Below are 19,552 nucleotides of genomic sequence, written 5' to 3' on the forward strand. Positions count from 1 at the left end.
TTTTGTCTACAGGCAACAGCATCCACATATAATGAATTATATATGTTTCTCAAGTACTGCCCTAGAATATTGTTAGAAACTATTGACAGTCTATTAGAATCACTGATGATGAGAACAATTATTACCATAGGAACCATTTACATATAATTTACATATTGTCATGTGATTTGAAGAATTGCATCTTTTCAAAATTTTGCCTTTCAGACTTCCATGTCTCATCATACCTGCTACATAACAGTCATTTTTGATTTGATTTAAATTATGCCACTGGAACGTGTTTCTTGTAGATGTTAGCAGAACCCAATGTGATGAAATTATAATTTGCTGTATGATTTTTGATTTCCTACTCTTTGAAGACACATTCACAGTGCCATCATAGATACATGTACATCGACTTGCCGTACTATAGCCTGGATCCATTTATAACATCATTGATTCATGCCATGAAATACGAACTCCTAACGCCCGTTTAATATTTTCATTTTGAAAATGTGAATGCTTTGCTAGCTCTAGGAGACTGAGAAGCCCAGAGCTGTGTGGTTGAAGCCAATTGATACATATACCGTATGTGAATGCATGGAAATTTGGCTGCTGCCAAATAGAGATGCAACAAATCCAGCTGTCGTACAGCGTTCTTTGAGGCCACTTTATAGGTCAAATACTGGTACAAAGTGCTACCAATCCATATTGATTAGTAGCTGTTGTACGGTACGTATATGGGTTCTGTGCATCTGTCAGTTTTTCATACATATGAAGAGTTCACAGCACACTTGTGTTATTCTCTGAGAAAAATGGCAGCAAGTGGCGTATCCGTAGTGGTACTTACAAATGTAGCAAGAGGGACTGAGGATTGCATATGATCTACAATGCCGCTCAAACTGCCCTCTATTAAACTTTTCTGGTTTTCAAATTCTTGAAGTCACTTTGGGAATATCTTGAAATTTCCTTGACTCAGCTCTTTGATGATACATGTGTAAAATTTTCTGTTACATGTAATAGAGGGATAGATGATAGAACACTTAATGTGTCAGTGGTCCATTGATTTTGCTTGCAGGGAATACGGAGTTGGACATGCTCTTAATTATGATGTGATCTTTGGACCTGTGCCACAGGAATTTTTTTTGTGGTTTCTGTTCAGGTTTGGTGAGACCCTGTACCACTGTGAATATACACATCCGTGTATCTGTCGGTGATTTTGCCACAGCTTGCACCCTGGTAACATTCTCCAGGGGTAACCTCTGTTGTATCAATGTTGTCCCATTGGGAGGTCAGAGAAACAATACAGGAATCCCTAATCCCCATTTTTTAGTGAAAAATCACTGTCTGTTTCTGGTGTTATGACTTAATGATCAAGATATTATCACAGCCAAAAAATTTTGGTCTTCCTTTTCATAGAAAGATATTCACAACACAGTGCACATTGCTTGCTCAATATGCAATACATATGTTGGTGTCCATCTAGGAGAACCATTATAGGAAATGCATATGTACTAGAACACAACTGATTAATTTTAGATAGCTAGATATCAGAGTGTACACATGACACATTCTGTGATCTTTCTTTTTGAACTTTGAACTACAGAAGAACAATAGTGAATTTAATCTTGTGTATGATTCTGTATGCCAATGTTTCATTTTCTAGAAACTTTCCTCAATAAAGATCAATGTGTACCACATACATGTAGCGATGGCTGCATCAATGAATTCTCATGATTGCTTTCTCATTGTATAACCGTAATAAATAGCTCAAGTACAAGTGATGCAGTGGATGTAAATCAGTGATGATGAGGAAAGATAATGGTCATCATACAAGTAAGTATATAACTGTATAATGGTTCAATCAGAAAACAAACGTTTTTCAAATATCCCAGATTTTACCATGATTATGACATAAGGTGAGGTTGGGTGTGGAGATGGGGGGTTTCTGCTAACTCTTCTGTAACAACTGCAAACCATGACACGACCTTCACACTAAACTAAGTCATACAAAGGACACGCCAGCCATAATAGTAATAGTATTTACCCGGTGATACTGTCAAGATGCAAAAATTAGATATCAGGTCACCAAGGACTCTTATACATGTCAGTGGAATGTAAGCCAGTCTTCTTGAAATCATTCTGATCAAATTCAGAAAAAATCTCTGGCATTTAATTAAAGGGATAAAAGCTGACACTTATCACGGTATCTCCATTATTTTTGGTAGAGAAAACATCTTCATCTTCACACTGAAGTTTGCTGAATAGTGTTGGTCCTCCTAACACAACTTATTGTTTACAATATATGCAATGTTGAATTCAAGTCCAGACTAGAATTCTCGTTTGTCAACAATAACAAGTGACCTGGCAGATATATCAGCTATGATGGCAGATTGAGCATTCTGCAGGTTGACGTGATTTTGGGGGTAGAACAAGCAGTGTTTTCACAAACAGAGGAAAAAAAACAACAGAAGGTGAAACCAAAGTACTGCTATCAACCCTCAAAGGTAAGGATCTAACCCTCTTAATAGAGGAAGCAGGCTCATAGTAAACTACACTACACAACATTCATCCATGGAAAAGTGAATTGCTACGTACCACACCAACGAGAACATCCTTTGTTATATAAATTAGACTGGTTGAAGACATTGATGGAAAACTTGCCAAAGTTCCCATTTTTGTGTACTCCCTAACCACCTAATCGCTGACACAGATTGCAACGTTGTAATTTATGAACCAAGATGAAATACAGATGATGTCCATCTTTCTCGAAAAAAGTCATGGAAGGCAGAATATGCATACAGTGTTCCTGAGAATTTTAGTATTTTTCAATCAACACCTCCCTATCTCATAAGTATACTGTATCGGCTATTACCAATCTGGAAACTATATTTTGCAACCACCTATAAGAAGCAGCCCTCCTACAAATTGACACAACTACAGATGATGTATTGTGAAGATGGTGCTGCTTATGAAATATTTCCGCTTCAAAAATCATTGGTCTGCGACAAATGACCATCAGAGCACAAAATCAAAAGGGTACACATATATTTTCGTCACAGGTTTACTAATTTTTCAACACCCTGCAATTGATGAGACACTTGTAACCTTGACAACGGTCGACAATATTAAAAAGCCTGAATGCAATTTACAGAGAAGACGCTGTTACAACAGGTGAAATATATGCATGCAATGGCATTGACAACTACAGTGCATTCACCCTTATTGTATAAGCATTGAATATTCAATTAGGAATTATGCAAGGCAGTTGTAGACTGTCCAGCGAATTGTCAACATCGTGTGGTAGTACTGTTATACTTATAAATAAAGTGGTTTGAGTTGCCAAGTTGTACAGATTTAGTACTATACATATTTGGAGTTTCATGAATGTGTAATGAAAAGCCAAGACTACACAAATAGTTGACAGCTATGTGTACCGTGCATCTGTTGACCTGCAAGAAAGCTTGAAGCCTCCAGACTCTATTTCCAATGGACATTTTACACAGTCACCTTGTTATGTACACTCGATAACAATAGTAGCTGAAGATGTAAAACGTCGGGTTGAACACTTCTAAAGCATGAAATCATTGCAAAAGAGAACGTAATGCCTGCCTTTAAATACAATAAAACCGTTTGCAAGAAATTAAGCCATTTCTAGTGCAGTGAATTGGTTCTGAAAGTTCCTAGGAAGAAAGGATTACTGTTCCACTACCAAACTATAGCTTTTGTTTTTAATGGGTGATTAACTTTGCAGTGAAAGTTTAACATTAATTAAACAGGTGAGAAGGACACACTATTCTCAACTGCAAGGTTACATACGCGTACATACTTTAACACAACCATCTCCAACAAATAAAAGTTTAAGATCTCTTTTTTTTTCAGTCCCTTTTCATTTCTGATTAGTATATCCGAATTTGCCTATGTAGATCTCAATTCCCTACATCGCAATGGTTTGGCCAAATGCTAATCTTGCCCAAGCATACTGCTATTTAATACATTACTGACTGCACAAGGTATTATTTTATATCCAGCAAACGCCTTCCGTACAGTACCTCCTTAACCTTTTCACCTTCATTTCACAGTACAGATGTCCAACTCAGCCATGCAGAGCCAGAGGGCTGTGTCAGGATTCAGCGGTGAAAGACTTTTAAAAACATATACTGGTATAATAATTTATATGTGGAGCTCAGGTTGGTGCATGTGTACTGTTGATGTCTCAGTCACAGTGGTGCGGTAGATTGTGCCTCTGAGCCAGATATTCGGACTCTCAAACTTTACAATTCTTTTCTGATATACCACTTGTGGGGGTTCATTTTAAAGCTCTTGGTGTAAGAAAACTTTTCACTGGCTTAGTTTTTCGAAAATTAAAATTTTATTTTTCTCCATAGAGTTAACACAGGGATGGTGGCCATTTTGAATTTTAAAAATTTGGTAAATCTTGGGTTATTTGTTTGGTTTCTCTAGTACCAAAATTTGCATGGTGACCCCCGATTTTTTTTCTTGATTTTGAAAGAGAATGGTTGAAACAATCCCTCAGGAAAATTTGAGAAAAAGTTTAAGTCTTTCACTTTTGAGGTGCATACTACCTTAAACAGAAGTGGTAGGTTCTATCAAATCATTCTTTCTCTAAAGTTCTCTTCTACATGTACCTGTACTTATCTGGGCTCTTTATACAGGAAAAATGTATACTAAAACCTTATGATTATAATGACTACAAACACATACACTATTATTCAGCATTTAACAAAGATATAAAATTGAAATAAACTGTCAACCACAGATCATACATGCATAATGCTTTTTGTATGTCCTACACATACCAGTGTATCCAAAACACAGAGTGAAATACAACCTTGCATAGCAGTTGATGGAAAGTCTCTTCACATTCATAAACAGGATGTTCATGTCTAACACGAATTCATAATTTATTTGTCAAAGAAAACAAAAACTTGGGAAAATTCCCATCTGAATATCATTATTATATTCCACAAATGAATACATAAACATTTGTGGCCATACACTTCATATTCAAAGGTATAGTTTCAGACTGTATTACAATGAACAGCATACTCTGGACAGAGTTTGGTGTCAAAAAGTAAAACGGTCAGAGAATTAATGCGATGTATCGATTTTACCGGTCATTCTGTATACATTCAAGTATGTGATATAATGTTGTCCTCCAAAATACTCATGATTGTTGATTTTGCAGGATCTGTGAGGAAATTATATTTTTCAATCGAAGTTATCTATACATATCAGACATCGGTTTTTCTTGTATGTAAATTGATGTAGCCAATGCCCAACCCTCTGACTAATTATCTATATAAAAGGCCTCACACTTGCTGAAATATTAGCTAGCTGATTCTGCAATTTTTCTGTGCGATATCATCATGTACCCCAGTAGTTCCTAATAGCACTAAACACCTGCAACTCAAGGACATTTCCTGAGGGCTTATGAAAAAATTTCACTGCCCTTTGGACAAAATGTTTCTATAATTTTCTTTCCAGAGCAGCTGTACAGCACAGTTGGTTCTGACAAGTAGGTTTAAATCAAAACTAGGGATGATGCAGTGTAGCTGTATCTTTTGATTATTTTCCAGAATTTCTACTTTGTAGTAACTGGTATACGGTACTGTCTGTAGTTTCTTGTTCCTCACTCAAATCATGTTGAAGTGCATAGCGTTCAATGTATCAACAGTCTGAATGTGGCAGTAATGTTGAATGTTATTCTGACTACTCAATTTTAGTCCGGACCAGGAATAATTTGACAACAATAACATTACATATCGGATCATATTTGCAAGGCTAACACTGCAAACGACACATTTTAGGAGAATAATGAAAGTTACAAAAAGGCTACCCTTTTTGCACATTTGAAACTGTATAGTCTGTTTAACTTTCGACGCACAACTGTTGAGTAAATTTCATGAAGATTGTTCGACATCAAATCAATAACTAGTATTTCACTGTACAGGAATCTGGGGAAGTTCATGGATCTGAGTCTGAAAGGATTACAGACTGTTTTGCCAGTGGATTTGCCATTCAAAAGGGCTGATTTGTGACCATGTCAGAGTTCAATCATTAATATGCAAAAATAGATTTTTGATGCGACTTTAGGAATTTAATTTTACAAGAAAATTACTTGTTAGTTCCACTGATGTTTTGACTAAAATTGTGAAAATTCATTACATACTATTAAAAGAATAAGATCATCTGAAGCAGCGATAATAAAGTGAGGTGTACTGAGATAAAATTTGTCTGAATGTTCACCCTGCAGCAGCAAATAATGCACACACAGCTATACTTTTGAACAAACCTATAATCACCCTCCATGCCATGATATTGTGGACAAGTTATTGCTGAAATGGAGCTGAATGATACAGCTTTACGCACTACTACAATTGTACCACAACAATTGTACCATGATACTAGACCTTGGACAACTAAAACCTGGGTTGATTTGCTCATCACGAAATATTTACTTTGATCTTTCACCTTCCTACAGACTGGACATACTGAAACTATATACCTGCTTGTATATAAGGTTGTGATTGACAACGTTTGCCTGACAAGTGAGCTCAGGGGTCTCATTGCATAACACAAACAATGAGAAACCATACAGTACTACTACAACTTGTACAAGAGAAACCTGACAAATACAATCAGTATGAAGCCTACTCACCATCATGAAACTTCCATTCATCCTGTGAAACAAGCAATGCTACTGTTGATTTTGAAAATGACTTTTCATTTCTTCTAAGATTTACACGTGTCAAGTTCAAGCTACGTATGTATGAAATGATATCATCTGCCTCATACCATACAATCATCATAAAACCATGGCAACTGCCCAACATTCATGACTTAAGTAATTATGGATAGGAAACTTCCTATTAGAGCTCATATATCCTGAGGAACATTTTTTCTGGACCATAGCTATATAAAAGACAGAAGACAAAACCTTAACATGAAGGGCAGATAACAGGTTGACATGAACGGACTGTTTCCAAGTCACGACATCATTGCCAAGTCTCTCTTGAGATCTTGTACCTCTAAATGCTCAGCTGAACGGTCAAGTATGCACATATACATGTATTTGGGGCTTGTGGCAAAATCTATGGCGAGATAAACACCGGTGCAGTTTCTTGCAGGAATTCGTTACGTAAATATCCTATTCCACACCACAAAACTAAACAAATACTTTGACCTTCAAAAGATAAAGAAGTTGGTGATTAAATCAATAATTGTTGTGGCGTGAGAAACGGTGAAATTTTTTAATTATTTGTGTCCGTTTTGATGTTTTTGGCTCATTGCTTCCCATATTCTCCTGTGGAACGTTAAAGACAATAGCAGATAAGAGGCAGAGTGTAATCTGCACTCACAGGACAACAAGATGCTTTTCATTTAGAGTCTTCGTCAATTTTCAGGTCACTGCTTCGGTAGGAAACAATGGCCCGTCCTTCCAATGAAAACAAAGGGTTCATACTCGTGTTGGAACCTCTGGCTCCAGATGGACTCATAAACGCCGTTGACCTTCAGAATTCGTTGTCTGAGTTGCAGATTTCAAAAAGCCACAGTTAAAACTACCGTTTTGGTGTTGTTAATGCAGAACAGGCGCCAGGAACATTGCATATAGTATATGTGTACATACACTGTATCCTGGCCTCTGCGTGCAACTTGCTGCTCAGTGCAGTCCTTACCTCCTGTTCTGCATCGCTCTTGAAACACAAACATGCGGCCCGTTTACGGAAACCCTCGGCGTCGTAGGTACGGATGGAGTTAGGCTTATGCTTCACCATCTTTTCGGAACTCAAACTGGACATAAATATCGACAACAGAAGGTAGGAATTCGCCGCTTTATGTCACTTCTCAGTCATGTTGAATCCGCACGAACACACTCGGGGTACTTTACCGCCATGTCTGTAAATGTCTCGCATGACGTCAGAACGCAATCCTGATGATCTCATTCGTCGGGCTTTCCCCAAGCCCTCAGCGACGTGATGTGGAGAATGTTAGGGTCTAGCCCAGGCCTGGCCAAATTGTTTCGGCTGACTCGCAGCGTGTTTGCAAGGTTATATCTAATTGGTCGATTGTCACTATTCACAGCCACTTAGGGAGTCTATTTGTATTGTTTTCATTATATTGGTAAGGTTCAGCCACCCAATTGGATAACAGCTTCGAAATCGCTGCGAGTCGGCCAAATTGTTTTTGAGGGGGATCCAGCGACCCCGGCCGGCGACTTACGAAAATAAGTTGCCCGCTTGCAGTTCACCTGCATTTTTTAAAATTTAGTATTTACTTTTTTGCTATAATCATCACATGTAAATCCTTTTTTTTTGGTGTTTGAAAGTGTGTTTGAATTGCAGACTAGTGTCATGAGACAAACAACGAAAAACTTTCTGACAACATGACGAAAAGCACTGAGGATATGCAGTGTAGTGTGCTCATGATAACAAGGTCACTGCTAAGGTGGTTGGGCAACATTAAAGGAAAAATGTACCTACCTCCGTCAATTATGAAAATTATTTGAAAAGTCAGTTATATAGGGAGGCATTTATTAATAATACAGTGAAACAAAGTGAGAAAGTACAGTGGGCAACTGGACATGACTTCAGCCAAGCCCTTGGGCAGGGCAAAAAAAGTAACAACATAACCACACATAACTTTTGATCAATCAAATAAAACATCAGGATCGGTTATCCAACAAAGGAAGACTTCACAGAAATAACCAACAGTACATATATAGACGATTATCATACAAAGAACTTCAACATCTGCTTTACTTCATCAAAATTTAACCATCTTTATTGCTCATTTTCAAAGTATTTTGATGGAACATGTGAGAAAATTCACAAAAATAACAAGTTAGAACAGTGATCAATTAAAGAATTTCAAAAATTCCCCTAATTAAATTAATTATATTCTTCTAGTGTTTTGTAATACTGTATATACATTATATACACTGTACACCAGAAATTGAACAATCTGTAAGTACTATCTAATAAATATTTCTTTGATCAAAGCAAAGTCTTGTTTAAATTAGAAGGCAAGTGAAAGTTGAACTTTACATGGCTGGAATCTTAAAAGAAACAAAAAAACCTTCATAACAAAAAAAAATCATAACTTTATGATACACTCTAAAATAATGAATATGTCTTGAGGATTTTAACAATACATTTGCTGCAGCAGGTGAGAATAATAACGGAGTTAAGTGTTCCACACCCTGCTAGGCCCTATCAGATGGCTAGAGTCAGTACCCAATCAAATAGCTTGTTCAAACAATTTGAAGCGCAAACATGTAAAATGATTGGTTATTGGCTATTTCTCTATCTAAACAGTAGGCAACCTTACAAATGTCTAAGAAATACTTGGAATAATTCAAACATAGATGTCCCTCTTATATAAACATGATGGTGAAGACTAATAATTTATTTAGCAAGACGAGATAATCACATCGCCTTCAACCACATCTGACCCTCAAATAACAGTCAGGCCACAATGAGATCACTCATTGCTTATAAATATCAGATTTGTGATTCTACATCTTAATGTTGATCAAAAAATGCCACCATTTGTCCAGACATACTTGAGCAGAGAGAGGAACGTGAAATTTTAACCTGTTCACCCCATTACCTTGTAAACAGGTCCACATTCACCATTGATAACAATGGAATCGGGGCAAACCATAGAGTGAAAGGGTTAAAGGAGCAAAACAATCCTGATAAGCCATGATTAAAGAAAGTTGATTATTTCATATAGTAATATTATATAGGAAGGCATTAAGTATAAACTTACCGCATCATTTTAGTGGTAAAAACTTTTCATTTTCATAATAAATAATATCAATAAATTATAATTTTTAATCACATGAATCACATTTTGTGTCTGACCCTCAGATTGGTAATGAACTGACAACTCATTATCACTAGATTGGAAAAATGATATTACAAAAATCTTACTTAAAACTATAGACAAGATTTCCATGATTTAAATGCGAAGACATGGATACCTTGTTTAAACAATGGAATGTCAATACTGAAACTTTTGAGATAAATAACAAAATTATTGATACAGAAATAGCAACTGCCTAAGTACAATGCGTTTGAGACCACCTACAAACACTTTTGAATATGGACGGTAATGTTTGATAAAATATACATGCATTTAACAGGCACCGACTAAACCTAACAGCTCCTGTAGCTATGATACACATAAATAAGCTAAAATCAACAAAAACATTAAAATATTATTGAAATTATCTTGTAACTTACATTTCCCTAAGAATTATAAAATTCACATAGGAAGATTATTCACAGCACTGATTCTTAAACGCCACTAACATGATCGCAATTCCTCTTTGTCGACTGCAATTTTTAAGCAATTTCATAAAAGCTGTAATATTGCTGCTATTAGCTTTTTGAAGTTGGAATTGAGACATTCAAGGTTTCTGTGGACTAATAGATGCTCTGTAATTTAATCAGTGATATTACTACATTCCATCTATCAGGGTATGTAATATTGTTTGACTCAAAGTCTGACGGCTGTATAGACCCTCTTCACCATATCGAGCTTGTTGGTGAGTTTTGATCAATTCTACCAGATAGGTGGGGGAACAAGAGTTACTATTAAAGGTAGAACGTGCCTCAGGGACAGGTATTCAGATTCTCAAACTCGTACGTTGCATGTTTGGTCTGCCACTTATATAACAAAGGCTCATTTTGAAGCTCATGGAGTAACTAAAGTTCCAATCGCTGCAGTTTATGAAAATCGAAAATCTTCAATTTTCCCCATAGAATTAACACATGGATGGTGACCATTTTGAATTTCAAGTGTCAGTAAATATCAGGTTTGTTGTTTCTCTTGTACCAGATTTTACAAGGTGACCCTTGATTTTATTCTCCATTATGAAAGAGCATTGTTTAAAGTTTGAGTGAAAGTCTTTCAATTTTGAGGTCTGAACTACGTTAACACCATTCTCTCCTTCATACTTTGTTCAGTTCTGTACAATCATCTGATTTCATGCATTCCTTTAACAGATTTCTTTTCAGATCGAACACTGATAAGAATACATAACCTTAAAACTTGGGAGATATAATCAGTGTTTCTTGCAATGCTAGTTATTTAGAATGATCAGTGTCAAAGGCACTTCATATAACTTGGAATGTATGGTGTTTTACTTAAACATTGTCATCATATAAAAATATTTACAAATACAGCTTAGAAACTCTGTCAACATGGAAAATATATGAACGTAGACAGATGCGGTAACACCACTTATGTACCAAAAAGCCAAAATTCTACATAGATTTCCTGAATAGTGTTAGATTTCTTTGGTGTTTAAAGTCACTGGTTACCAACAATTTTGAATGTACTATTTTGCATAAGGCACTGTTTTGATCGAAGAACAATTGAAATTGTACACAATGTACACTTAGTCTGAGCAAGGCCACTAACATATGGGTGTGACTACTTGAACATGCTCCCCTAGGAATTCATGTCTGGCTAGTCCTATTCCGGAACTCTGCTCTATTTTGACTGGCGTCTCTTTATCTTTTCCTGGAAACAGCCGCGATGTACACCCACACAGAGAGAATGTTGTTGGGATACGGGTGAATGTGCACCGCCAATGCAAATTCAACATCTGTGGATTCATTGACATGAACGCCAGTACTGTAAACAGCATCTACAATCGGAGCCATCTCTGTGTAAGTCAAGTTCAATGGGAACCCACTCATCTGAAAAAGAAACAAAAACAAAATTAACGAATTCAGCAGACTGCCAAATTATGAACAGCATGATAATACTGTAGAGCATTTTCCCTGCTACTTATAAAAAATTTTGTTAGTGAACTTGAAATTGTCTTGGCAGCATAGAGGATGGATGACTGTAATTTACATTATTCATGAACCTTTCCCATTGGCATGATTTGAAATGATATATTGTCACAAATGTGTAGTCTGTCAAAACAAAGTTGTCACAACTCTAATTTATAACGTGAAATATCTGAGCTCATTTATCAGAAGATATTTCCTGCAGAGCATTTAGTTGGCCTGTACAACTGACACCATTGAACAAAGGTGTTAATTGACAGAAAAGTAAAAGCAGGTATATTTGTTACAGGATAAAACTTAAATCCCTCTATGGAAGTGAATATGTTTTCTGCTTTGTATGCCTGAGCACGTAGGTTTTGTTTTTTTCAGGAAAAAAAACCAATTAGTGTACTTGAATAGGACCTTGCAGCACAGCGTATTCTCGTCTAGTTCTTTATTTACAAATTTTGTAAAAAGTATTTTAAACGACTGCGTGCCTGCTGAATCTCACATTGTAGTGTCAACTATGGAACTGAAAAGAGATGTTTCTGTATGATTCTTGAACAGGTATTACATAGACAAAATCAAGTAAATATGGAACTTGCATGCAAACGGTTTTTGTTTTGTTTTTTGGAACCTCTTATTTGCTTGCTTTTCAAAATTTTGTACAGATGCAAAACAAAGAATCTAAATACTCTGGCCTGAATATTAATAAAGGCACAGTTATCATACTGAGAACTCGAAAAGTAAGAATATTTGAAGATCACAAAATTTTACACGCACAGGCACTGAAAATGCTGAATACAGATAATAGTACCCAAATATAGAATGGAATCTACTCTTCATATGATTTGCAATTTGTTTTTCTTTGTGAACTTTTCTGTTGTTTGAAAAAAAAAGTTGAAATAATGGAGTGCATTCTTCAGCTGTCTGCCTTTAAATTTACATCTGTCACATGTATCTTACTTTGCAGTTGCCGGGATACCGTTTCTAACTCCCTGACATAAAGTGGACTATCTCACCGTGTAGGATCCCATGACCTGTTCCAGTTCAGATTTGTGCTCCATGATGGCAGCGTTGCCTCTGTTCTCTTCCAACTTTCTCAGCAGGTTACGGAATACCTGGGTGCAGTATCTGTTGAACCTGGTGATGTGACGAGGGCGCCATTCCATCAGCTTCTCTCTCAGTTTCTTCTCAATTCTGTAGCGTGAAGGAAAGTGTTAGCATTTGAAACTTTCTGTACTTGGGCGCTGTCTGTTTAAGAGTGTTGTACGGGACGTAATACATGAAGTAAATATAATCCAACCTGTCTTAAAGACTACAGATGGGTAAAACGTGCATATAGAAAACAAAGCTAATTGCAGTTGAACTCTAACCCCTTCCCCTAAGCAGAAGGTTCAGTGTCCAAAAATCACATGCATGGTCATATTATGATCTGAACTTCCCCCGTATATAATAAACTGCAAACTGCAGCTTGGCCCCTGAGAGCCCTGTATGTCTGTAGATTCTGTGGTAGCGTTCTTGATTAAATGGCAAATCTACAGAGATGCCGAACGACATGTTGCATATATTTTCTGAACTTTTTACTCTTTGTTGAGTCTTCAAATACGCCTACACAGTGTCTACTTACTTGTCTGTCAGATCAGAAACATAGCCTTTGTCTGTTTGGTAATAACGCAATTCATCAACCTGCAGAGATACAAACAATGTTGTCATTAGTCAAGCTGGGTTTGTGTTTGATGCTTCGAGATTAGTGGAAAGCAAACCTTGTCCACCCCTTGAGTGTTGTATGGTATGGCCCATTCATCCCACTGGGTAACAGGTAGGAATACTGAACTCTACATAGGGAGGGAGGTTTGCGGACAAATCTAATGGTAGAATATGCCTTGGGACAGATATTTGGACTCTTAAATTTTTACAATTCTTTCTTATCTACCACTTGTGGGGCTCATTTTAAAGCTTTTGGTATAAGAAAAATTTTAATCATTGTCTTAGTTTTTCGAAAATTGAATATTTTATTTTTCTCCATAGAGTTAACACATGGATGGCAGCCATTTTGAATTTCAAATATTTGTAAACGTTTTGTAATTTATTTCTCTAATACCAAACTTTGCATGGTAAACTTTGATTTTAATTCTTGATTTGGTAACTAGAATGGCTGAAAGTTTCATTCAGGAAAGTTTGAGCTAGGTTTAAGTCTTTCACTTTCGACTTGAAGGTGTATACCACCTAAAAATAAATGTTGAAACAGTATGCTTAAGATATACAACATAATTGGTGTAGAAAATGCTTTCAACTGGAATAGGTGACCACTGCAAAATAGTTGCAGTTATTGTTACAAAACTCAAGAAATTCTGACAAATTTTGTTCAATTTGGTTGGGTGTTAACTGTTGCATACAGCCTGTAATGTGTTTCAGTCACTTCATGTAGTTTTTAAGGTTTCTTACAAGACACTGATGATAATAAAAAAACTTTTTTATCATTCTGATACTGCTAGTTCCTAAATCTTATGAAACTTTTTATATTAATGTTTGACAGAACCTACTCATAATTGGAATTAGCCCTAGTGTAAAGCAATGACAAGGAACACCTGAGTGTGTAACTATGGAAACACGTTTTGACAACACAAGTGACAAATCTTATGGTACACCAAATGTTACATGGAAAAGGTGCAGCATACCATATAATATACACAGTTAGTGTGGAAAAACCAACAAACTTTATTATATGTTTTTATCGACTAACAATTCCGTGCTTTTGACATCATTGCATTACCTGTCAGGATTTTAGTTCAGGAAAGATCGGTTGACTTACCTGTACACTGGTGAGGTTTGGATTGGAGAAAGTCTTTGTGAAGAGAGGTCGCCACATGTTACTCTTTGTAACATCAAAATCTATTCTGTACGGTTCTTCATTGAGCTGAATGTTGGCCCAGATCTGTTGAGACATGCCGTAATTTATCAGTTGTAGGTTCTAATGAAAATACAGTCCATCCATCTATGAATATCTATTTAAACACGTATTAAAAAACTTTCTTTGAATCCACCTTGAATTCAACAAATCTTTGGATTAATGAAATAAATATTTTGCGCATTATTCTTTGGTTTTTGGACACAAGCACAGCCATCACACTTTCACGCTATGGTTTGGTCCAAACCTATTGTTGTCAATGGTGTGTGTGGACCTGTCTGTGGGGAAGTGGGGTGAACAGGCTTCTTTGTTTGATAAAAATGTCACAAATCATATTATTTTGTCATGTTGTGGCAGAGTTTGTACTCCTTTTCAGAGTGCTGCTGCTGTCCAGAGTATGAGACTGTGGCTTGCGACCTGTTTTGATGCAGTGGCTTTAGGCATATAGATTGTCAAGATGAACTCACATTTTCTTGATTTATAAGACATCCAACACTCTTCAATCGACAGAAGTTATCATACTGCGGGTAGTGTTCACCGGTACTGGGGTTCCAGATCAGAAAGTTATTATCGGCCTCTCTTGTTAGTACATACGTCGTTGAACCTTCAGGTATGGCCGATCCAATCAGCAGCCAGGCTTTCTTGCCAAGATGAAGGAAGTAGTTGCATAGCAACACCGCATGCTCTTCTTCATCACCTTGTAACATTTGAAGAAATTGCTGCAAAACAAGTACAAATATTTTTCAGTCAAAGGTCACTGAAAGGTGAAAGGTCAAATGAAATGCTGACCTACCGAAATTGAGAGATAAGGTAATGTTGATCACAAAGGTGGCTGAGGCCAAGTACTATGCATACTATGTTACAATGGAAGGGTCACATCATCATATATATGCACTGGGGGTACAAGACCAAAGGCTAGGGTCAAAGGTTAAATCACACGTACCGTACACATGCCACAATATTGCACTTTATACCACAACACATTATCAAAAAGTCAAATGAACAAGGTTATACCTTACAAGCAAATTAAAATTGTAATTCATGGGATCGTAGTTCTGAACATTTTCTCCTGATAATTAATATACTCTATTACACTTCTATATCTCTGCGAAGTTCAAATGCAAACTTGTAATGTGCCCTGATTTTCCTACCCTGTCACAATAAAGGACAGCAAATCTGCATGGACAGTAGTATGTTTATAAACTATCCAAAATATGGAGTGATATATCTCCCAGACCTTAATGCATATACCTCAGTGTAGCTGCCAGATTGGAAACTAGAAGAGTTGAAGTGTTACAGGATTGACAGTGCATGAATACTTACATCACATGTACTCCATATGTCACACATACCGGGGAAGACAACACTGTCGGACACAAACGGTATCAGTGATACAAACCGGGCTATCAATTCCTGAAAACAAATATGACAGAATATCAACAATCCACGAAAAACTGTATTCTCTTCCTATGTAGGGATGGAGTCAATTCTTTTTAGTAGACTTATGACTGATACCCAAAGTAGATTTTGGCACAGATAACTTCTTTTGCTGTCTTTTAGACTCTAATGTGTTACAGTCAAACCTAAGATAATATTATTTTTCTTATTCTTTTCAGAATTTTAATATAACTATTACACTGCATTTACAATGTAGAGAATTATTGTATAAATTGTTTTAGTACAGGTAAAATATAGTAAAAAGGAAATCTTTCCTTTTTCTTTACCTTTTTGTGACTTTAAAATGGCAGGCAAACCTCAATACTGATGCAGATTTCTTTTGCATTTCTTTACTGTTTGGTGACTATGAAACATGGTGGCAAGAGTCGGAACATTTTTCAAAAGTCAAAACATTTTTTCAAAGATAGGACTGCATATCGTTCGGTGTCAGTCATCACAATATTGTGAAAGAATTAGTGATCATATAAATATAATGAACTTTGACTGCGTGTTGTATGATAAAATTTCTCTCATTAATGTGGAATGTGTTTGTAGCGACTTTTTTGCGGACATGAGGGGAACTGGATACACAGTGCATAGCTTGGATATCTATGGCATATGTGACTCACATTTTACTATGATATTATTATTGTATATGATTACATGTATTTCAGAAATTTTTATGAATGCTATACATATAGACAGCTGATGGCTCACGTGCTATATCACCATAACAAAATATCTCACTGATACACTCTTACTGTTTACAACGCCAGTTTTTTTCAAAAAATTTGAGACATATTTGTGACTTCTGACTGAACTGCTGACCTTTCTGTAAAGCTGATAAATTGAATCAGTATGGTTGCTGATGTGGTTGCTCTCACGCCTGATAGTTCCTGATGGTATTTGAAATGACTGACTCGGGGGTCAGTAGAGGGCGTCCTATTTAAGTCCTGGTTTTAGCTGGGTGTGAACAGAAACTACTGTATGTTCCATTCTATGTTTTAAAACTAATCACCCCCCTCCTCAAGTTTTTAAACAAAGTTTTTAAGTTCCGTCATTGAAGTCAGGAAAAAAACTTTGTGACAATGTGCATACCAGGTACAAGTATCTGAGTTATGTGATAAATTACCGGCACAATAGAGAACAATCTGAATCCCCACAATGATTTAAGGTCATATAGAATATATCACGGTTCAGAGGTCAACGGATTGTTTTTGCCAACATGCCCACTATGCGTGTCAAGTGTTTCATCAGCATGCACCAGCTTATCAGTACCTGCACACTGATAGAGTTACACTGGTAGTGTATCAAGAAGATACTCCAAGTCAAACGTCCCATCATCCCATGCAAGGGTTCATAGAATATAGCCTTTGAAGTGTGGGGTAATATTACTTTCAGGCTAGATACAATGTATGTTGTCTTATTTCACAAAACGTCTTCATCTAACACGACATGTGGCTTCATGCTTTCAGTCAGTCAATTTCGTTAGATTTGAAATAAACTATGTAAATTTTACCAGTATAAATAACTAAATGTACCACATGAGTCAACAGGCTCTGGTAAAGATCCGAATATATGCTGTCATTTTCAACATGCACAGTGTGCAGGTTGGCCTGGCAATTTACCTGCACCAAGGTAATATTGACATGCACAGTGCATTGTACTTGTGGGTATTTCAGGAAGGTGTAGAGAAAACATTTCTTCTCAGACATTCAAATTCAGTACAATATGCAGGATAAAAACAAGCCTGCTCAAAATCTACACACTATCCACAGAAATGTTCATACATGTACATGTACAGACATGTAGATAAATTTGAATAGAGAACACTGAGGATTGTAAATATTGAGACAAATGGTGATTGATGTATAAATGCTGATATGACTAGAAATCAAACACAAATTTGTGCAAATAGCAATTTAGCATCATGAAATGGAAATAATTTAGAATTACCATTAATTGAATGACTGTTTATTAGATGTTAAAATTTCTTTTGATGATTCCCCCACCTCTGTGATAAAAAGTGGTTATATAAACCATTGAATCTGCTTTAAACTTAACATTGTACAACATTATGAAACTTACAGCTTGTTTCAATGGGTTCGACTCAGCGCTGAGCAGCTCTGCCGGTGGTTTCAGGGCTTTGAAGTATCTGGTCACAAACACTGACTTGCCATTGATGTCCATCACCGTGGTCAGTATGTCCCGCTTGGGGTGTTTCTTCTCAAACTGCATCTGGTAGTTCTCGGCAAAGTTCAGCAACTTCTCGTCCTCGGTGGTGTCAAACTGAGTCAGGGAATGGAGAGAATAACATGCTTTGTTCAAGTAACTACCAAGAATCTTCTCCCAGACATGATATTGCCAGGGTGATCAAAAAGTGTGAAATTTTGGCTGTGGTGAAGTGGCAAGCTGTCTTGAAGGGACAAAGTTGATGACTTTGGGTGTAATTCTTGTCATTTTTGCATAATTACGTTGATCACGGTAGTAGGTTTGTAACTAAATGTACCATTGCGGGCTTGACATTGGCTACCGCTGGCAGAAACAGACCTTAAACTCTATTCAAATGATGATACAATTTCTCAAATCTGTCAGATATAAATGCTTTCATGAACTGGAAATATCAGTGTACAGTTACTGTACTGTTACGTTTTATTTGATGCCATCACATATGATCAGCTCTATTTGAACTCATGGTTGAATTTACCTTGTTCATCTCCACCCCCCACCCCCATTCCCTGTAAACAGGTCCACAATCACCATCAATAACAATGGATTTGGGCCATACCATTGTGGTGAGAGGGTTACAGGGGTTTTTCATGACACGGAAAAAACACCTGAAATAGCAACTTGGTCCCTTTAACATTTAACTATCTGCCACTGACTATTATCATTCAGTGTTCAGATGGAAAATTCCATTGTACATGCCAGCGCTGTTTTAACATTTCCATGGTGAATGATCAATCAAACACACATCAAGATATTCTCTGCAAGCAGCAATGTGCAGGAAATGCATGATTTATTTTAAACTGATGAACATCGAGGTGGAGTGAAGTGACAAAAGATAAAATGTGTGAGGAAGAACCACGTTGCAGCTTTTTCCTGTCTTTCATTATTTTGTTCACATTTCCTTCATCTTTTGCTGTCAAAAGTCAATGATGGGGAGGTGATGAAAAAAAACACTCATGAGGGGAAACAGTATCACTGGATATCAGACCGACACCGGTACTGCTATCACAAAACAGATTACATTTGTGACAGTCGTGTAACATCAGCTTCATGAAGTCACTAACCAGGATTAAAAGATTTCAAACTTACCGCCTTTTAAAATGTTTTTATGTGCAAAAATGAAACAGAAATTATGTGTTATTATAAATATGAAAAAAAAAAAATCAGAAAGCCATAATGGCCCGACACA

The 19,552-nt window shown here is 36.6% G+C and overlaps 2 protein-coding genes across 7 annotated transcripts in view; both read right to left on the reverse strand.

Annotated features, from left to right (window-relative positions):
* Positions 1–7,918, reverse strand: part of LOC139133239 (diphosphoinositol polyphosphate phosphohydrolase 1-like) — a 58,567-nt gene extending 50,649 nt beyond the window's left edge. For both annotated transcript variants that reach the window (XM_070699736.1, XM_070699737.1), the window contains exon 1: positions 7,677–7,918. In XM_070699736.1, coding sequence (XP_070555837.1) covers positions 7,677–7,799 — 123 coding nt within the window. In that variant the 5' untranslated portion in view covers positions 7,800–7,918. The remainder of the gene's footprint in view (positions 1–7,676) is intronic.
* Positions 7,919–8,751: 833 nt separating this feature from the next.
* The window catches only part of LOC139133226 (coiled-coil and C2 domain-containing protein 2A-like), a 58,659-nt gene continuing 47,858 nt past the window's right edge, over positions 8,752–19,552 (reverse strand). For all 5 annotated transcript variants that reach the window (XM_070699716.1, XM_070699715.1, XM_070699714.1 and 2 more), the window contains 7 exons: positions 18,223–18,423; positions 16,021–16,110; positions 15,165–15,416; positions 14,602–14,724; positions 13,417–13,475; positions 12,809–12,986; positions 8,752–11,711 (listed from right to left, as the gene is read on the reverse strand). In XM_070699716.1, the coding sequence (XP_070555817.1) occupies positions 11,523–11,711; positions 12,809–12,986; positions 13,417–13,475; positions 14,602–14,724; positions 15,165–15,416; positions 16,021–16,110; positions 18,223–18,423 (1,092 nt within the window). In that variant the 3' untranslated portion in view covers positions 8,752–11,522. The remainder of the gene's footprint in view (positions 11,712–12,808; positions 12,987–13,416; positions 13,476–14,601; positions 14,725–15,164; positions 15,417–16,020; positions 16,111–18,222; positions 18,424–19,552) is intronic.

The sequence above is a fragment of the Ptychodera flava genome, chromosome 5, assembly GCF_041260155.1.
Source record: "Ptychodera flava strain L36383 chromosome 5, AS_Pfla_20210202, whole genome shotgun sequence".
NCBI lineage: Eukaryota > Metazoa > Hemichordata > Enteropneusta > Ptychoderidae > Ptychodera > Ptychodera flava.